The 20,371-nt window shown below is 41.6% G+C and overlaps 1 protein-coding gene across 2 annotated transcripts in view; it reads left to right on the plus strand.

Annotated features, from left to right (window-relative positions):
- Nucleotides 1-20,371, plus strand: part of fibcd1a (fibrinogen C domain containing 1a) — a 103,479-nt gene that overhangs the window by 26,535 nt on the left and 56,573 nt on the right. For both annotated transcript variants that reach the window (XM_041900405.1, XM_041900406.1), the window contains 3 exons: nucleotides 5,748-6,233; nucleotides 16,916-17,075; nucleotides 17,519-17,655. In XM_041900405.1, the coding sequence (XP_041756339.1) occupies nucleotides 5,748-6,233; nucleotides 16,916-17,075; nucleotides 17,519-17,655 (783 nt within the window). The remainder of the gene's footprint in view (nucleotides 1-5,747; nucleotides 6,234-16,915; nucleotides 17,076-17,518; nucleotides 17,656-20,371) is intronic.

Consider the following 20,371-nt stretch of genomic DNA (forward strand, 5'->3'; position numbering starts at 1 on the left):
TATATGTAGTGACTGGGTGTATTGATTAACCATCCAAAGTGTAATTAATAACTTCACCATGCTCAAAGGGATATTCAATGTCTGCTTTTATTTTATTTTTTACCCATCTACCAATAAGTGCTCTTCTTTGCAAGACAATGGAAAACCTCCCTGGTCTTTGTGGTTGAAGTTGTGTTTGAAATTCACTGCTCGACTGAGGGACCTTACAGATAATTTGTATGTGTGGGATACAGAGATGAGGTAGTCATTCAAAAATCATGTTAAACACTATTATTGCACACGGAGTGAGTCCATGTGACATGTTCAGCACATTTTAACTCCAGCACTTTTTTAGGCATGCCATAACAAAGGGGTTGAATAATTATTGACTCAAGACATTTCAGCTTTTCATTTTTAATACATTTCTAAAAACATAATTCCACTTTGACATTATCTGGTATTGTGTTTAGGCCAATGGAACATAATCTCAATTTAATCCATTTTAAATTCAGGCTGTAACACAACAAAATGTGGAAAAAGTCAAAGGGTGTGAATACTTTCTTAAGACACTGTACACTGTAGCTCCCAAAAGCATCTGACTTAATTCTTAATGATCATGTCTAGTGAATGGGCTTTTAGAGGTCGGTTCAGTTTCAGTTTGATTATTAATGTATTATTACGGTATCATTTGATTATTATTATTATTACGGTCTCATATGGTTGGTGTGTTTATCCGCCTCTGTCCGTGGCCCGAAAGAATAGGTGCAATGGATTATGGTCATTGTAGTTAATTACCACGTTTATGCACTGAACTAGGTTGCATATTTGCCTAATGAAAATTACAACTTCCAATCAGCCTAGCGTCCCACATAGTTTTTGACTTAATTTATCTCGTGAATTATTTGATTTCTATCTAGAGAAACAGCGCGTTGAGCTCACAAAAAAAAGACTAAATGGAATTCCAGTAATTGAACCGACGTCGGTCAATTAGTTGTTTAATAACTCCCCAAAAAACTACATTTCATTTAATCGCTCAGCACTACCACTTGGGAAGGTGGATGATATCATCTCCCATAGTATTGATCAATAATAAATATGATATGACAGAGATTAATATTTTTGGCAGTCGCTGTATTCTCATCTGTCCTTATTTCTAAGACTTAATTGAGGTGTAAAAAAATGACAGTAAAACCCACAACAATATTTACACACAAAAAACACAGGTCCACCTCAAAGTGTCCCTTCCTTTTAGTTTATGCTCCATTCCATTGTGAGTACTTGACACTTCGCCTTTCACAGTCTAAAGAAGCAATCAGTACTGCTGTCACCCCCTGTCTCCTGTTTGAGTCAGCAGCAGTGACCTCCCCTAGTCCTGAGGTGTTCAGTGTCACTGCCTGTCTGGGCCCTGTCTGGCTGCACCAGGTGAAACAGGAGAGAGGAGAGGAATTGAAAGGAGAGGGAAGGAGAGATGAGGCGGAGTAGAGGTAGATGAAGGGGTGGAGGAGAGGAGAGGAAAAAGGGGGGCTCATTGTGTTCAACAGCTCACTGCTGGTGCTGCCCATGCCTGTACTCCCAGTGAGCGTTTCTCTCTCTCTGCTGCATGGACGGATAAAAGCTGTTCTCAAATATTGTCTGTGCTCGGCAGAGTTTGCTTTTTCAATCCCAACCTCGGTGCCAAACATGGCCAGAGGTGGCAGAGATGCCAAGATATGAGCGGCTGCTTTGACGTTGTTGTGTGCCGTCGGGACTAGCAGTGGTACAGCATCAGGACCCTCTCACTCTCTCTGAACGCTGGGCAGACTTGTCTTGCTTTGACGATTCAAGGGCACCACGGCAGAATTGGATATGAGAGGTGACTACTTGCCTCGCTTTCAATTGCCTGTGGAGGAGAGTGCACACAAAGAGATTGATGTGACACACACACACACACTCACACACCTCTTATGTGGCTGTTTTGGTGTTGTGTGAAAGGCTGATAATTCTTGCAGACAGGCGGCATTGTTGCTTTGGTGTAACAAATTGGTCGGGGACTCTTTCCTCTTGTGCAGCATGGCGCAGTAGGCTGGGATCCTTTGTGCACATTAATTGTCTTTAAAATAAATATGACAATGCCTGCAGAGGATGCTGTGGAGGATAGTAAGTAGCTCCACACTCTGTGGAGGGGCCAGGCCGGGCCTCGTTTTAACAGGCTGGATGCTCCACTGCAGCAGTGGCACTAATTCAATGACTGGCTGTATTTCCCATTTCCTCTCTGATACCGTGCCCAGTGGGCAAAACTGGTAGCAATGATGTAATTCTGATGTCTTTTGTGACGTCATGGTCGGGTTGTATGTAATCTGATGAAAAGAAAAACACATTGGTAACTGGTTGCAATCTGGTTGGTCAGATAACAACCGACATCCTTCCCAGATCAACTTCATTTCTTTATGATTGACATCGTTACCTGGTTTTAATCCTGTCATTTGACGTCTCTGCAACCAGAAAATGAATTTACAACCACAAAATTATGTCATTATGACATCCCATGCCAAATTTTGCGAGCTGAGTAACTTTATAGAGTACATTCATTACTAGGAGGCAGTATACACTGTAGGAGGGAGAAGACATTATGACCATGCTCTAGGTGATGCAGTAGTGATAGAGCATGTACATATGTAGAAACATAATTTGATCGCTCTTTTGTTGCTGAGGATTTTCCTGCACAGCAGCAAATGCAAACTTGTAGTGTAGTTGAGTTTTAAAAAGACTTGATCTGCCCTAACGAAAAGTGTATCAACCCCGACTAAAATGTGCATTAATTATAATCCACATATTAATTCACATTTCCTGTTGCTGCTAGATTATTCTCTTGCTGTAGCAAACTTGCTCAAATTAAGATTCTACATCTGTAGGCCCCACTCCCAAATACAATGCTACTGTATGTCCACTCACTGCGGTAGTTCTGTAGCTGTCAGTATGTAGTGTTTGTAAGAGAATGCACAAGGAAAATGTATGAAAACATTGCTCTGGGATCACAAGAGAGAGCAGTCTCTCCTATCAAGTAGAAACAAATTTAAATGGGATTTGAAAAACAGCAGGAGGGGGAAAAAACGTTTTCCTTGAAAAATAAACTACAAAGCAAGGCCTTCAACATGGCAGTGACAGGGTTTCCTGGGCTGTAGTCTCTGCCCCTCATATCACTTAATTGTTCATTTAACTTATGTCATGAACACGGAAAGCCTATTGTAGTTCTCATTTATTTTCATATTCTATGACAATGGATGTCAATGATATGTTTTGGATATTTAAAGATTTCAGAATTGTCTGTGTGTAAGGATTGTGAGGTTATGTGTCTAGTGGTTAGAGGGGTTTTCTACGAGTAGGTGAGTAATAATCTGATTCGTTGAGGCAAGGTTGGATCATAAAGAATGTTTGCCCATCTCAATCAACATTTATTTGCGAGTTGAAAGGGAACGCATGTACAGTATTTCAGATAATCTATCAAAATGACATTATACAGCACATTTTGTTTTGTCACAATTTACTGTCAATCTGTGCATTCTATAAGCGGTGGTTTTACTATTTCTCACTTTTTGAAGGCCATACCTGAGATGTGTTATTTGTAATTATAAATCACATATTGATGTCAATGAGATGTATGCACGAAAGTTTGAGTAAGTTACACGCACTTATCTCATATTAAGATTCAGCCTAGAAATCTATCTAGGTTAAGTTACTGTACCTTCACTGGTGTGTTCTATTCTGGATGCACACATAAACCCTTTATAAGGCGTATATAGATATCAGTAATAAGCAAACCATGCTACAAAAGGTTAATAGAATAGAATATAATTACTTAATTTTTCCAGAAGGAACTTCAGTTGTGGCAAGTCGGATAAGATAAGATAAAGAAACATATAAATAGCAACATTAACACGATACAAATGATGACAAGGTACAGTGGGGGAAAAAAGTATTTAGTCAGCCAACAATTGTGCAAGTTCTCCCACTTAAAAAGATGAGAGAGGCCTGTAATTTTCATTATAGGTACACGTCAACTATGACAGACAAATTGAGAAAAAAATTCCAGAAAATCACATTGTAGGATTTTTTATGAATTTATTTGCAAATTATGGTGGAAAATAAGTATTTGGTCACCTACAAACAAGCAAGATTTCTGGCTCTCACAGACCTGTAACTTCTTCTTTAAGAGGCTCCTCTGTCCTCCACTCGTTACCTGTATTAATGGCACGTGTTTGAACTTGTTATCAGTATAAAAGACACCTGTCCACAACCTCAAACAGTCACACTCCAAACTCCACTATGGCCAAGACCAAAGAGCTGTCAAAGGACACCAGAAACAAAATTGTAGACCTGCACCAGGCTGGGAAGACTGAATCTGCAATAGGTAAGCAGCTTGGTTTGAAGAAATTATTAGGAAATGGAAGACATACAAGACCACTGATAATCTCCCTCGATCTGGGGCTCCACGCAAGATCTCACCCCGTGGGGTCAAAATGATCACAAGAACGGTGAGCAAAAATCCCAGAACCACACGGGGGGACCTAGTGAATGACCTGCAGAGAGCTGGGACCAAAGTAACAAAGCCTACCATCAGTAACACACTACGCCACCAGGGACTCAAATCCTACAGTGCCAGACGTGTCCCCCTGCTTAAGCCAGTACATGTCCAGGCCCGTCTGAAGTTTGCTAGAGTGCATTTGGATGATCCAGAAGAGGATTGGGAGAATGTCATATGGTCAGATGAAACCAAAATATAACTTTTTGATAAAAACTCAACTCGTCGTGTTTGGAGGACAAAGAATGCTGAGTTGCATCCAAAGAACACCATACCTACTGTGAAGCATGGGGATGGAAACATCATGCTTTGGGGCTGTTTTTCTGCAAAGGGACCAGGACGACTGATCCGTGTAAAGGAAAGAATGAATGGGGCCATGTATCGTGAGATTTTGAGTGAAAACCTCCTTCCATCAGCAAGGGCATTGAAGATGAAACGTGGCTGGGTCTTTCAGCATGACAATGATCCCAAACACACTGCCCGGGCAACGAAGGAGTGGCTTCGTAAGAAGCATTTCAAGGTCCTGGAGTGGGCTAGCCAGTCTCCAGATCTCAACCCCATAGAAAATCTTTGGAGGGAGTTGAAAGTCTGTGTTGCCCAGCGACAGCCCCAAAACATCACTGCTCTAGAGGAGATCTGCATGGAGGAATGGGCCAAAATACCAGCAACAGTGTGTGAAAACCTTGTGAAGACTTACAGAAAACGTTTGACCTGTGTCATTGCCAACAAAGGGTATATAACAAAGTATTGAGAAACTTTTGTTATTGACCAAATACTTATTTTCCACCATAATTTGCAAATAAATTCATTAAAAATGTGATTTTCTGGAGAAAAAAAATCTCATTTTGTCTGTCATAGTTGACGTGTACCTATGATGAAAATTACAGGCCTCTCTCATCTTTTTAAGTGGGAGAACTTTCACAATTGGTGGCTGACTAAATACTTTTTTCCCCCACTGTATATATAAAAGATAACTGTCAGTCACACAAATCTATTTTAATTTAAGAGCCGTGCTATGCAAAATAAAAATAAGTCAGACAATTTAATTTGTATTTTCAAAGCTCTACTTGTAAATGATTTGTAAAGTATCTATGTAGTGCTTATGAAGCCTTTATGAATGCTCTATAAAGCCTGTATAAGTTGTTTATTTAAAGTGGGTCCTAATCTAATGCTATTCTCTCCTCTCTGTGTCTCTCTCCTTTCTCCCCAGAGGATGGGCTGTAGCTACTTCCTGTGCACCATCATGCTCTTTGTGGCCGTCCTCCTGGCCGTCACGGCAACGGGTACCATTCTCTTCATGAACCACTATCAAGCCCCGCCCCCCAGCACTAATAACGGCCCCCCGCTCATCTCCACCAACCAGGACGAGGGCAATGCCCTGGTGACAGTCGAGCGGGGCGATGGCTCCCGCATCAACATTTTCATCGACCCCAACTGCCCCGACTACAACAACAACTTCCTGCGGCTGGAGGGCGTGCAGAAGTCGTTGCTCCACTCGCTGACTGACCACGACACAAGCCTGAAGTCGGTGAAGGGCCAGGACCGAGCCTTGCTGGTGAAGTTGGCTGAGGAGGTGGCCAAGCTCTCGGCCCACGCCAGCCAGCTCAGGTTGGAGTACGAATCTCTGAGGCGAGGCCAGGGGAACCTGGGACAAGAGCTCAACACTCTGCAGACGGAGCAAGGCCGACTTATCCAGGTTAAAGCCCTTCCCTCAACGCCCCATAGGCCCCAAATACCCATTCCTCAGCTGACCCAGGGAAAGTGGGAGTTTAATGGTTTCTTTACTTTCATCCAAAGTGACTTCCACAGCTGTCCCATTTTAGATTTTTCTAGCTGAGTATGTTCTGTACTGGAGTAATCCAGGTTAAGTATTGTGCTCAAGGGCATAACTGCACTATTCTCCACCTGACATTCAGGCCACCAACCTTCTGGTCAACCTTCTGGTAGCTACCATTTACTGCTTGCCTCTACTGCTGCATATGCTCATGAAACTCATACACTCTTAGAAAAAAGGGTTCCAAAAGGGTTCTTCCTCTGTCCCCATAGGAGAACCCTTTTTGTTTCCAGGGAGAACCCTTTTGGGTTCCATGTAGATCCCTCTGTAGAAAGCATCCTACATGGAACCCAAAAGGGTTCTACCTGGAACCAAAAAGGGGTTTTCAAAAGGTTCTCCTATGGGGACAGCCGAATAACCATTTTAGGTTCTAGATAGATACAGCGCATTTGGAAAGTATTCAGACACCTTGACTTTTTCCACATTTTGTTACGTTACAGCCTTATTCTAAAATGGATTGAATAAAAAACATTTCCTCATTAATCTACACACAATACCCCATAATGACAAAGCAAAAACTGGTTTTTAGAAACTTTTATTACCAATAAAAAACAGAAGTACCTTATTTACATAAGTATTCAGACCCATTGCTATGAGACTTGAAATTTAGCTCAGGTGCATCTTGTTTCCATTGATCATCCTTGAGATGTTTCTACAACTTGATTGTAGTCCACCTGTGGTAAATTCAATTGATTGGACATGATTTGGAAAGGCACACACCTGTCTATATAAGGTCCCACCATTGACAGTGCATGTCAGAGCAAAAACCAAGCCATGAGGTCGAAGGAATTGTCTGTAGAGCTCCGAGACAGGATTGTGTCAAGACACAGATATGGGGAAGGGTACCAAAACATTTCTGCAGCATTGAAGGTCCCCTAGAACACAGTGGCCTCCATTCTTAAGTGGAAGAAGATTGCCAAACTGAGCAATCGGGGGAGAAGGGCCTTGGTCAGGGAGGTGACCAAGAACCTGATGGTCACTCTGACAGAGCTCCAGAGTTCCTCTGTGGAGATGAGGGAACCTTCCAGAAGGACAACCATTTTTGCAGCACTCCACCAATCAGGCCTTTATGGTAGAGTGGCCAGACGGAAGCCACTCCTCAGTTAAAGGCACATGACAGCCTGCTTGGAGTTTGCCAAAAGGCACCTAAAGGACTCTCAGACCTGATGAAACCAAAATTTAACTATTTGGACTGAATGCCAAGCGTCACGTCTGGAAACCTGGCCAATAACATCCCTATGGTGAAGCAAGGTGGTGGCAGCATCATACTCTGGGGATGTTTTTCAGCGGCAGGGACTGGGAGACTAGTCAGGATCAAGGGAAAGATGAACGGAGCAAAGTACAGAGAGATCCTTGATTAAACCCTGCTCCAGAGCACACAGGACCTCAGACTGGGTCGAAGGTGTACCTTCCAACAGGACAACGACCCTAAGCACACAGCCAAGACAACGCAGGAGTTGCTTCGGGACAAGTCTCTGAATGTCCTTGAGTGGCCCAGCCAGAGCCCGGACTTGAATCCGATCAAACATTTTTGGAGAGACCTGAAAATAGCTATGCAGCGACCCTCCCCATCCAACCTGACAGAGCTTGAGAGGATCTGCAGAGAAGAAGGGAGAAACTCCCCAAATACAGGTGTGCCAAGCTTGTAGTGACATACCCAAGAAGACTTGAGGCTGTAATCGCTGCCAAAGGTGCTTCAGCAAAGTACTGAGTAAAGGGTCTGAATACTTATGTAAATATAGTATTTCAGTTTTTGATTTTTAATACATTTGCTAAAATTCTAAAAACCTGTTTTTGCTTTGTCATTATGGGGTATTGTGTGTAGATTGGTGAGGGAAATCAACAATTTAATCAATTTTAGAATAAGGCTGTAACGTAACAAAATGTGGAAAATGTCAAGGGGTCTGAATACTTCCAAATGCACTGTATATACTCTATAAAGGTTTTTGGTTTGAATAATAGCTCAAAAGTTGATCTCCCAGCTTCCTCGCACTTCCTACTACAAAGTCTAGGTTCACCAGACTAGACTACCCTTAAACAAAAGTATTCCCATTTTTAGACAAATTGGTTAGTTCAAATCACAAGCCCCATGTTCTCCAGCATATACACTACATGACCAAAAGTATGTGGACACCTGCTCGTCGAACATCTTATTCCAAAATCATGGGCATTAATATGGAGTTGGTCCCCCCTTGCTGCTATAACAGCCTCCAATCTTCTGGGAAGGCTTTCCACTAGATGTTGGAACATTGCTGTGGGGACTTGCTTCCATTCAGCCACAAGAGCATTAGCGAGGTCGGGCACTAATGTTGGGCGATTAGGCCTGGCTCGCAGTCGGCATTCCAATTCATCCCAAAGGTGTTCGATGGGGTTTAGGTCAGGGCTCTGTGCAGGCCAGTCAAGTTCTTCCACACTTATCTCGACAAACCATTTATTTATGGACCTCGCTTTGTGCACGGGGGCATTGTCATGCTGAAACAGGAAAGGGCCTTCCCCAAACTGTTGCCACAAAGTTGGAAGTACAGAATCGTCTAGAATGTAATTGTATGCTGTAGCATTAAGATTTCCCTTCACTGGAACTAAGGGGCCTAGCCCGAACCATGAAAAACACCAAACTTTATAGTTGGCACTATGCTTTGGGGCAGGTATTGTTCACCTGGCATCCGCCAAACCCAATGGCGGTGAGCTTTCCACCACTCCAGCCAACGCTTGGCATTGCGCATGGTGAACTTAGGCTTGTGTGTGGCTGCTCGACCATTGAAACCCATTTCATGAAGCTCCCAACAAACAGTTATTGTGCTGATGTTGCTTCCAGAGGCAGTTTGGAACTCGGTAGTGAGTGTTGCAACCGAGGACAGACGATTTTTACACGGTACGCGCTTCAGGACTCGGCGGTCCCGTTCTGTGAGCTTGTGTGGCCTACCACTTCGCGGCTGGGCCATTGTTGCTCCTAGACGTTTCTACTTCACAATAACAGCACTTACAGTTGACCGGGGCAGCTCTAGCAGGGCAGATATTTGACAAAATGACTTGTTGGAAAGGTGGCATCCTATGACGGTGCCACGTTGAAAGTCACTGAGCTCTTCAGTAAGGTAATTCTACTGCCATTTTTTGTCTATGGAGATTGCATGGCTGTGTACTCGATTTTATACACCTGTCAGCAACAGGAGTGGCTGAAATAGCCGAATCCACTAATTTGAAGGGGTGTCCACATACTTTTTTATATACTGTACACTGTAACTAATAGAGGTCAACCTGGTATTGTCCTTTCTGCTGTTTTGACATGAACAGTTTGTTTATTCTCATCAGCACTTATTTCAAACTCACGCATTAGATCAATCCCGAGCGTGGTAAGAATGAGATTAGTTATTTTTACACAATCTGCAATATCCCACTGGGAGCCTGACAGCGGAAGGAGTTCATTCTCAAGTACCTGGGTTAATATTTGTCGAAAGCACACACACACATATAAACACACACACACCATTATCACTGTGAGTTTCTCACTAAGACAAACTACACCATTGTAATCCGATTAGTCCTGCATCAGGAAGACAATAACACTGTCTGTACACATTTACTGTAACAGAGTGTATATAGTATTTTGTGTGGCCTGTTGTTAAGTCCCACTGCTGTTGCTCGGCCATTGGAAGACTTGCTTGTCAACTCTGTGGACAGAGATGTGACCAACATCATTTAAAACTCTGCATCAACGTGGGTGTGTTCATTAGGGCATTCAATAGAAAACGTTTCAAAACTCTTTACAACACGTTTTCCTCTAATGAACACGACCTACTGTAGTGTTGCGCAGTGGACTTTTCTTAGCAACGTTCAGATCAGTCAATTTTCATTTAATTTTCTAACGAGAAAATAAATAACACTTCAGTCCCATTAGGGAGGTGATAACCTAGAGAGGAAGCTATAGTCACATCCCAGGGGCTGCTCTGCCTGCAGCAGGCTTTAGATCGTCAAGGGGACGGATACATACACTCACCGTATAGGATGTGAATATATATTTGCTGAAGAAGGCTCAAGGTTAGGTAGTTTTATCTTGTCATAGAAGTGTTTCATAGTGCTTATTTTCAGGGGGTAAAGAATAAACACACCATAAATTGTATTCATAGCACAGGGGCATTTTCACTTGCGATTACCAAATTATATTTTCATTGGTTGAGTGAGTCTCACATGCACTACATATTTGGTTTTTGTCACTATTGATTCGAGAGTGATTTGGAAGGATCTTAACTGAGGACCCAACACATATACAGAACAGGATATCAACGATACCTCAGTCACCTATCAAAAAGGGATTATTCATGGTGAATGAGTCAGGTGAAGCTGCTGCAGTATTGGCATTTATCATGCATTTTCAATGCTGTTGTTCCCCTCTCTAATCAATAGAGGAGCTTTCATCTCCTACTGAATGGTAATGGTGATATGCTAAGTGTGTGTCCTCTGAGTGCCTTTGAAACCCGGATGGCAGTGTAACCCTGGGAGCCTGACTCTGCACAGGAGCACTGTCACTAATGAGGCCTGAAGACACCCTATATCCCCCTCATTATCTCAACACACACACACACCACCTGCATGGAAAATACAAAATGCTTCATACTATAGGCTACATACTGTAGGATACTGTTCATATGATACTGTAGCAGCAGAAGGAGAAATGCAAAATACAAAGCAACAAATCTTCAAGATCCATTCAACAGTAACTAGAGCCTAAATTGCACCAGAGTACTGTATGTCGGGATGCAGACAATAACCGTCTTCCATAGCCCAGTTGTCAAACCAATTAAAGGCCCAGTACAGTCAAAATTATGTTGTTCCTGTGTTTTATATCATATTGTACAACAGCTAATGAAACTAACACTGTAAAAGTGTGAAAACATTTGATCAGTGCTATTTCCTGATAGTTGCTGGTTGAAAATACAATCTACACAGGACCTTCTAATCAGCAGGTTTTCATGGGCGGGAGTTTTGGCTTTTCCATGGTTAATAGACCAATAACAAACAGAGTTCCAAACAGCTGGTTTCAAAAATTCCCTCCCCACTCAGACCATTCGCAGTCCTAGCAAAATCCTTGAGAAATATTTTTTGCCTAAAAAGCCCCCCGCCCCCCAAAAAGCCAATTTTAATGGAAATATATTACAGTAGCTAGGTTTCCATCCAATTGGTGACAGATTTTCTTGCAAATATTCTAGAATCCTCATAAAGACAATATGCAGATTTTCACACAAATGGTGTGTTTCCACCAAACGGACTTGTTGCGGATAAAAGTCAGTGCGTGATGATGTATTGCACACAAAATATACTTTTTTGCTTACGTTTTCATGTACCGAATAAAAATCTAAAGTTCAATGTGTTTCCATCGCATTTTCAGCTCTGCCAATAGTTTTGTCACAAAAACTGTTGTGTTAAATAGCACATGTGCCTACTCTGGTCTTGCACTTTATCCAACAGATCGCAGATACAGTGCAGTTAGGGTTTGAGGGTAGGCTAGTCTACATGATGAGATTATTATGGATAAGATCGAAAATATTTGTATTTGTCAAACGGCAGTCAAGCATCAATCATCATCTCACCAGAATAAGACCCTCCATATTTATCCATATATATCAAGATCACCGTGCATTCTCACCACCCTGTGAAGTTCATCATAATTTATTTAATCTGTAGCCTAATAAAATGCGTGGTTTCCCGAGTCATAGTGGGAGAACCACACACCATATCATCGCGTGACTCCAAGTTTACTTCGATATGATGGTTATTATATCAATATTTGCGCATAAAGGCGTTTCCACCACCATTTCTCGCATAATTAACTTTAAAAAGATCCCACCATGTCAAACAAACAAATTGTCTGCAGGCATTTATAAAATTGTACCGAAACTACTTGTTTCCATCACAGTTGTCGTGATTTTTTTTATACGCTATGACTTTACTTACATAAAAACTGTGGATGAAAATGTGGTTAGTGATATAAAATGGCTGCATTGGGCCTTTAAGGTCTGCCAGAGAGAAAAACACTTTTTGGAAAGTCTTTGTCTGTATCTCCTCTCATACCTCTCTACTTGTTTGCCAACTCACTCTACTTCTGTAATATTGGATTTAACTACAAAATGGAAAAAGAGATCTACTTTCCTAACCTACTGTCTTTTCTACCTTTTATCAGGGGGAATCACAACAGCTAAGTAGGTCATAATTAAGCAATAATACATTAGAGACCATGTGTTGTGACATTTCTATCATGGCTGTGACGTGGTCATAACAACGAGATGAAACCAATCTATTATGACCCGTCTATGGAAAGATGAGACTCTAACAAACACGTACATGTTAGTTGTTTTGTTATAAGATGCCCACTAGCCTCACAAGACTCGTCTGAAGGTTGCCAAGTACCAGTTAAAAAAAATTAAGGGAAGTACAGTGGGGGAAAAAAGTATTTAGTCAGCCACCAATTGTGCAAGTTCTCCCACTTAAAAAGATGAGAGAGGCCTGTAATCATCATAGGTACACGTCAACTATGACAGACAAAATGAGGGAAAAAAATCCAGAAAATCACATTGTAGGATTTTTAATGAATTTATTTGCAAATTATAGTGGAAAATAAGTATTTGGTCAATAACAAAAGTTTCTCAATACTTTGTTATATACCCTTTGTTGGCAATGACACAGGTCAAAAGTTTTCTGTAAGTCTTCACAAGGTTTTCACACACTGTTGCTGGTATTTTGGCCCATTCCTCCATGCAGATCTCCTCTAGAGCAGTGATGTTTTGGGGCTGTCGCTGGGCAACACAGACTTTCAACTCCCTCCAAAGATTTTCTATGGGGTTGAGATCTGGAGACTGGCTAGGCCACTCCAGGACCTTGAAATGCTTCTTACGAAGCCACACCTTCGTTGCCCGGGCGGTGTGTTTGGGATCATTGTCATGCTGAAAGACCCAGCCACGTTTCATCTTCAATGCCCTTGCTGATGGAAGGAGGTTTTCACTCAAAATCTCACGATACATGGCCCCATTCATTCTTTCCTTTACACGGATCAGTCGTTCTGGTCCCTTTGCAGAAAAACAGCCCCATAGCATGATGTTTCCACCCCCATGGTGTTCTTTGGATGCAACTCAGCATTCTTTGTCCTCCAAACACGACGAGTTGAGTCTTTACCAAAAAGTTCTATTTTGGTTTCATCTGACCATATGACATTCTCCCAATCCTCTTCTGGATCATCCAAATTTACTCTAGCAAACTTCAGACGGGCCTGGACATGTACTGGCTTAAGCAGGTGGACACATCTGGCACTGCAGGATTTGAGTCCCTGGCGGCGTAGTGTGTTACTGATGGTAGGCTTTGTTACTTTGGTCCCAGCTCTCTGCAGGTCATTCACTAGGTCCCCCCGTGTGGTTCTGGGATTTTTGCTCACCGTTCTTGTGATCATTTTGACCCCACGGGGTGAGATCTTGCGTGGAGCCCCAGATCGAGGGAGATTATCAGTGGTCTTGTATGTCTTCCATTTCCTAATAATTTATTCAAACCAAGCTGCTTACCTATTGCAGATTCAGTCTTCCCAGCCTGGTGCAGGTCTACAATTTTGTTTCTGGTGTCCTTTGACAGCTCTTTGGTCTTGGCCATAGTGGAGTTTGGAGTGTGACTGTTTGAGGTTGTGGACAGGTGTCTTTTTATACTGATAACAAGTTCAAACAGGTGCCATTAATACAGGTAATGAGTGGAGGACAGAGGAGCCTCTTAAAGAAGAAGTTACAGGTCTGTGAGAGCCAGAAATCTTGCTTGTTTGTAGGTGACCAAATACTTATTTTCCACCATAATTTGCAAATAAATTCATTAAAAATCCTACAATGTGATTTTCTGGATTTTTTTTCCTCAATTTGTCTGTCATAGTTGACGTGTACCTATGATGAAAATTACAGGCCTCTCTCATCTTTTTAAGTGGGAGAACTTGCACAATTGGTGGCTGACTAAATACTTTTTTCCCCCACTGTATATCGTATATGGAAGTAGTTTAGTGCCTAAAAAAAGGGGTTACATTTTTTTTTAAATATCATTCCCTGATCTTTCTTCCTGATCTTTAGATATAGGACAGACACTTCAAAACAAACTTCCTTTTTATTTATTTTATGACTATCTGTTTTTCCATGTATGAATCTGTTATTCAATGTGTTTCTATGGGCTAATAGCAGTAAGACCAAATTCAATGTTTCATCAAATAATTATTTTATATATTCTTTTTATAACTAAAGGGGTCCTAAAATTCCTAATTAAATATCTAAATTATCCTTGGTATGACCTTCATAAAACAATTCCATATGTTAGCCTAGTATGGCAAGCAAAAGTGGTTGCATAAGGAGAGTGTGAGGTATAGGGGCTGTGAAACTAGCTTTGCAGTCCTTTGTAGCTTAGTTGATAGAGCATGGCGTTTATAACACCAGGGTAGTGGGTTTGATTCCTGGGACCATCCATATGTAAGATGTATGCACGCATGACTGTAAGTCGCTTTTGGATAAAAGTCGCAGATATTATTTGCAGGGCATCATTTTTAGACAGTTGTGGTAGAAGTGGATGGTTCCAGAGTCTGGTCTAGTGGTACAGTAGTGCTGCTGACTTCAGACCATCTCCCCCAGGGGTTCTAAACATGTTTGAGCCCTTCCTATCTGACTACCCCCTCTGCATCTGTCTCCTTTTCTCCTTTCTACTACGCTGTCCTAAATAATGGAATACGAAAGGGAATTGGAATTCCGATCTCCTTAAAAAAAAGTAATAGAGGTGGTGCTGTAGTAGTTCACTACCTCGATTCCCGCTGTGAATTCAATGTCCTGCAAGAGCTCTGCTGCATACTGTCACTTTATTATCAAAGTAACCTCATTAAAACGATCACTACAGGCGATAGATACCCGGTCCGTCGCTACAGTGCTAGATTCCATCAGGGCCGGGGTGATTATAGCCTCTGTCACAGAAACAACCATCTCTGCCCTTTGCCGTCTCTACCCTCAGAAAGTCATGGGAATCAAGAAGGAGGCATGACTCACCTCGATTCATCTGTCACCCGAGCCGTTAAATTAATACTGGTTGGCACTTCTCCCCCTCCCTTGTCCTTGCCCTCTTTTCAAGTGGCATCCCCTTACTGACAGCCAGCCCGACTCTGCTGCACATTCACATTCACATTTACACACTGAGTGTCTGAGACCCATAGCCTAAGATGTAGAAACACTCTCAGACGAAATTGACATTTAGAGAGTAGAGCCAAGGCCTTCTCCCTCATACAAGGTAGCAGGTAAAAGCGAGGAGTGTCGTTGTGCTTTCCAGGCAGTGCTTTCTGGGAAGCCATTTGACAGTGTTGAGAATAGTCAGTGCGTGTAGAATAGAGAGATAAGAAAAACGTTTTGGAGGAAAGGAGAGAGAGGTGGGGTAATTTAGTTATTGATTTTAATGGAGAGACCTCTGTATGTGTTTTCAATTATAAAGGGGTGATAACTGAATCTCAGAGCACAGTGTAATTTCTATATTTGGCACCCCCCTTGTCATATTTATTGTTATTTTGTTGTAGGGCACATATGATATGTTTTCAAATGATAATTGTAGGCCTACATCACGTTTTCCAAGCCGAGAGTTCGAGCAAATCATATCCTGGAGCATTTTCACAGTGACAAAATGTATCGTGGCACAATTTTACAAGACAACATATTGCTGGAAATACAGATACTGTGTTCTGCTCGTAGTTTTATATTCTGTGTATTTTTCCCCCACAAAGTACAGTATATCAAAGTACAGTATACCAAAGTACAGTATATCAAAGTACAGTATATCAAAGTACAGTATACCAAAGTACAGTATATCAAAGTACAGTATATCAAGTACAGTATACCAAATTACAGTATATCAAAGTACAGTATATCAAACTGCTGTAGGAGTTGTTCTACCGCGTGAGAAAAGAGAGGGCTTCAGCAGATCAGAGGAGAAGAGAGGAGTGGAGTGTACACCTCCTGTGGTTAGCATGTATTTTTCATACCAGCGTTGTGGTTTGAGGCCCACTCGTGATTGACAGGCAAGTGCTGTTGCTACAGAAGTGTGTTAGGGAGGGGGCGAGGGTAAGGTTGGGGGGGGTATGTGCAGAGAGTGATCATGTTTTCACCATGTGCACAGGAAGTGCGCTCCCATCAGCTGTCATCAATGTCAACCCCGGGGCATTGTGGGTCTCCAAAGAGTTCCTATGTCACCTCTCCTTACTGTAGACTTAACCTCATACAACCATCCAGAAATCTTGTGAGCTTACATTCTGTTTCGCTACTCAGATTCCAGTCTGGTAATTACGAGGCTACTGTAGACTTCCTAAAACATCCTCATTCTGATGAATGAACACTCACACTCAGGGAGAGCCCTTTTCTAATAGCATTTACTCCCAATTGTGTGGGGTTTACTGTTAGTCGTATGTCTATCAAGAGAAATCTAATCTAATTTGTGTGTGTGTTGTTAAATTGTTTTTCCAACTACAGAGTGGGTGTTTTAATGGATGTTTGTGTGTTTGTTTCCAGCTGCTATCTGAGAGCCAGATCAACATGGTGAAGGTGATGAACTCAGTGAACGATGCCCTCAACTCCATGCAGAAGGAGACGGGGAACCTGAAGGGCAAGTTCAAGGCAGACCTCCAGAGAGCACCTGTCCGCAGTGCCCGGCCCAAAGGCTGCTCCAATGGTAGGCCTATGGATGGACACCAGTGGTGGCTGGTGGAAGGAGAAAAAGGCAATGAGTGCATGGACATCTCCTAACTACACCATGTCAGCTGTAGAAATGGTTGATCCTTTGAGCTGAAGTGAACCATATGTTTGGCCAACTAAATGTATTTACTGTCTGACAAGGCTATTGTTGTTCACAATTGCACTAGAAGGAAAAAAGCACAGCTTCATATTGAAATATGTTTGCATACTACCTCTGATACCCCAAATTATTTTTGTACAAAAATTGCATTTCTATACTGTACAATATTTGGACATGATGAAGTGAAGCTGTCTGGACAGATTCAGACAGGGCAGACTATTAAGAGAAGAAAATGTTGGAGCTCACTGGTTTAATTGAATAATTTCTATGATAAAATCCAGGATTTAAACGTTAATCAGGTGTCTATCTGATCTCGCTAGGCTCCAGACCTCGGGACTGCAGCGATATCTACGCAAGTGGCCAGCGGGAGGATGGGATCTACTCTGTCTTTCCCATGCACTACCCTGCTGGCTTCCAGGTCTTCTGTGACATGACAACGGACGGAGGAGGATGGACGGTGAGTGTCTGATCCCTGTATCAACCTGTGTCACGCCCAGCTGTTGTGTAGGGGAATCGCCAATGTTTATGAATGGTCCCAGCAAACCAGGAACATTCCCAGAACATTAGCTAAGATTCCCATTAAAGATGCACGATGCAGAAATTGCTCCGCCATTTCCTGGTTGCTAAAATTCTAATAGTTCGCCTATTTTCAGTTTATGTCACAAAACAAGCAACTATAGTGTAGAGAATCATTGTACCATCTAAACTGCTGTAAAATATATTTTACATAATCAAAAATATTGTATTTTCAGCTGTTTGAAGCTGGTGTATAAAAAAAAAGTTACAGACGCAAAAACAAAATTTTAAAACAGGATAGAAATAGTGCACATAGAACAGATCTATCACTTTTTAGACTTGCTTTCAATGATAATGACAGATCTATAACTGACAGTTCTATGTGAATTTGATCGGTTCGCCCAAAAAGTTACATATTGCAGCTTTAAGTTCTAGTTAGGGTTTTATCTAACATTAGGATGATAACATCCCAAAAACATTCAAATAATGTTTTTAATAACATTTATTTATTTATTTGTTATATGTTTTAAATGAAATATCCTTGGAACATTCACTAAAATGTTGTGCACACCATCTGAAACAACCACCACAGAACATTCCCCAAAAGTTCTCATTAAGTTTCCAGGTAATGTAATAACACAATGTACCAGTAATGTTTTCCCAGCAAACCAAATATTGGTTCTGTGAAAGTTCTCAGAACATTCGTTAGGTTGCGGAAAATGTTCTCATAACACAAACACTGTCCAGTCGTGCTGATGAATATACTGTACAATGCTTGTATAAAACATTTGCCTGATGTTGCAAGAACGTTCCCAGAACACATGTTGTCTGTTCTTTGAAGGTTTCCAGAATGTTTCATTAGGTTATGGGTACAGTCTGGTGGGAACATTGTGCGGACATCACAAAAGATATGTTCCTAAAACACTAAAAAGTGTCTAGTTGTGCGGATGATTATACAATGTTTCTTTTAGGGTGAAAAAAACATTCACCTGATGTTACAAGAACGTTCCCAGAACACATTTAGTCTGTTCTTTAAAGGTTCCCAGAATGTTTCTTTAGGTTGTGGGAACGTTGTGGGGATATGACAAGAGATAGGTTACCAAAAACATTAAAACTGTCCAGTTGTGCTGACATTCAGATAATTTGTATCAGGGTGTTGCTGTTTGGTGTTGACCTCAATTTCAAACAATTTCTGGGTAACAATTAAGTACCTTACTGTGATTGTTTTCAATTAAAATTGTCCCCCCCAAAAAAGAAGTGCTAAATCATATAATACAGTGTTACAAGTGCACAGCATAAGAGGATGGGAACATTTTAATGACTCTGAAATTGTGTTCTGTGTCCTGATTGACAATATTAGACTGAAAACGGAAGCTAGCTGTTCTCCGGCTACACCATGATGCTACCCTACTGTAGACCTTCATTGCAAAACTGTGTGTTTTAATCAATTATCTGGTGACGTGAATATATTTAGTATAGTTTTATCTAAAAAGGATAATAATAAAAATTTTATGAAATTCACTGAGGAGAATGGTCCTTCCCTTCCTCCTATGAGGAGCACACAGGTAGCTTAGTGGGTAAGAGCGTTGTGCCAGTAACCGAAAGGTCTCTGGTTCTAATCCCCGAGCTGACTAGGTGGAAAATCTGTTGATGTGCTCTTAAGCAAGGCACTTAACCCTAGTTGTTCTGGATAAGAGCGTCTGCTAAATGACTAACATTTACAAGAGACAGACAGACAGATGCAAGCACCAAACCAACGTTGTTTGTTTGTTGTTAATTGCGACACAGAGCAGTTAAAAGTATGGCCTTTTCTAAAAGTATTACTCACTAATTAATCTGGCATATTATATTATTTAATCAAATACATAGGAGCTTTAATTGTGGTCCGCAAACTATTAGAAAAGTTCTAAAGAAGTTTAACTTTCAGGGCATGTTTGGACAAATTCATTTGTGTTACTTTTCTCATCACTATTATTAAAGTGACCTCCATTACTTTATTGCTCAAAAAGCCAATTATTCTGGCTCTATGAGGGATCACTTAAAAGTGCCTCTTTCTCAATTTTCAAATGCATCACAATGTGTTTAAAATACAATGCCCAATTAACTTGTCAAGTGCCTTGAAGATAATATCCAGGGGCTCCTTGGCTTTCCTACCTCTCTTGCATTTTATGTTGTTCTAGACCAGGGCTGCCCAACCCTCTTCCTGGAGATCTACTGTCCTGTAGGCTTTCAGTCCGACCCTAATTTAGCATATCTGATTCAGCTAGTTAAGGTCTTGTTGAGCAGCTAATAAGTAGAATCAGGTGTGTTAAATTAGGGTTGGACTGAAAAGCCACAGGACGGTAGAACTCCAGGAAGAGGGTTGGACTGAAAAGCCACAGGACGGTAGAACTCCAGGAAGAGGGTTGGACTGAAAAGCCACAGGACGGTAGAACTCCAGGAAGAGGGTTGGACTGAAAAGCCACAGGATGGTAGAACTCCAGGAAGAGGGTTGGACTGAAAACCCACAGGACGGTAGAACTCCAGGAAGAGGGTTGGACTGAAAAGCCACAGGACGGTAGAACTCCACGAAGAGGGTTGGACTGAAAAGCCACAGGACGGTAGAACTCCAGGAAGAGGGTTGGGCAGCCCTGTTCTAGACTGTAGTGTAGCACAGA

Source organism: Coregonus clupeaformis, chromosome 16 (genome assembly GCF_020615455.1).
Source record: "Coregonus clupeaformis isolate EN_2021a chromosome 16, ASM2061545v1, whole genome shotgun sequence".
Taxonomy (NCBI): domain Eukaryota; kingdom Metazoa; phylum Chordata; class Actinopteri; order Salmoniformes; family Salmonidae; genus Coregonus; species Coregonus clupeaformis.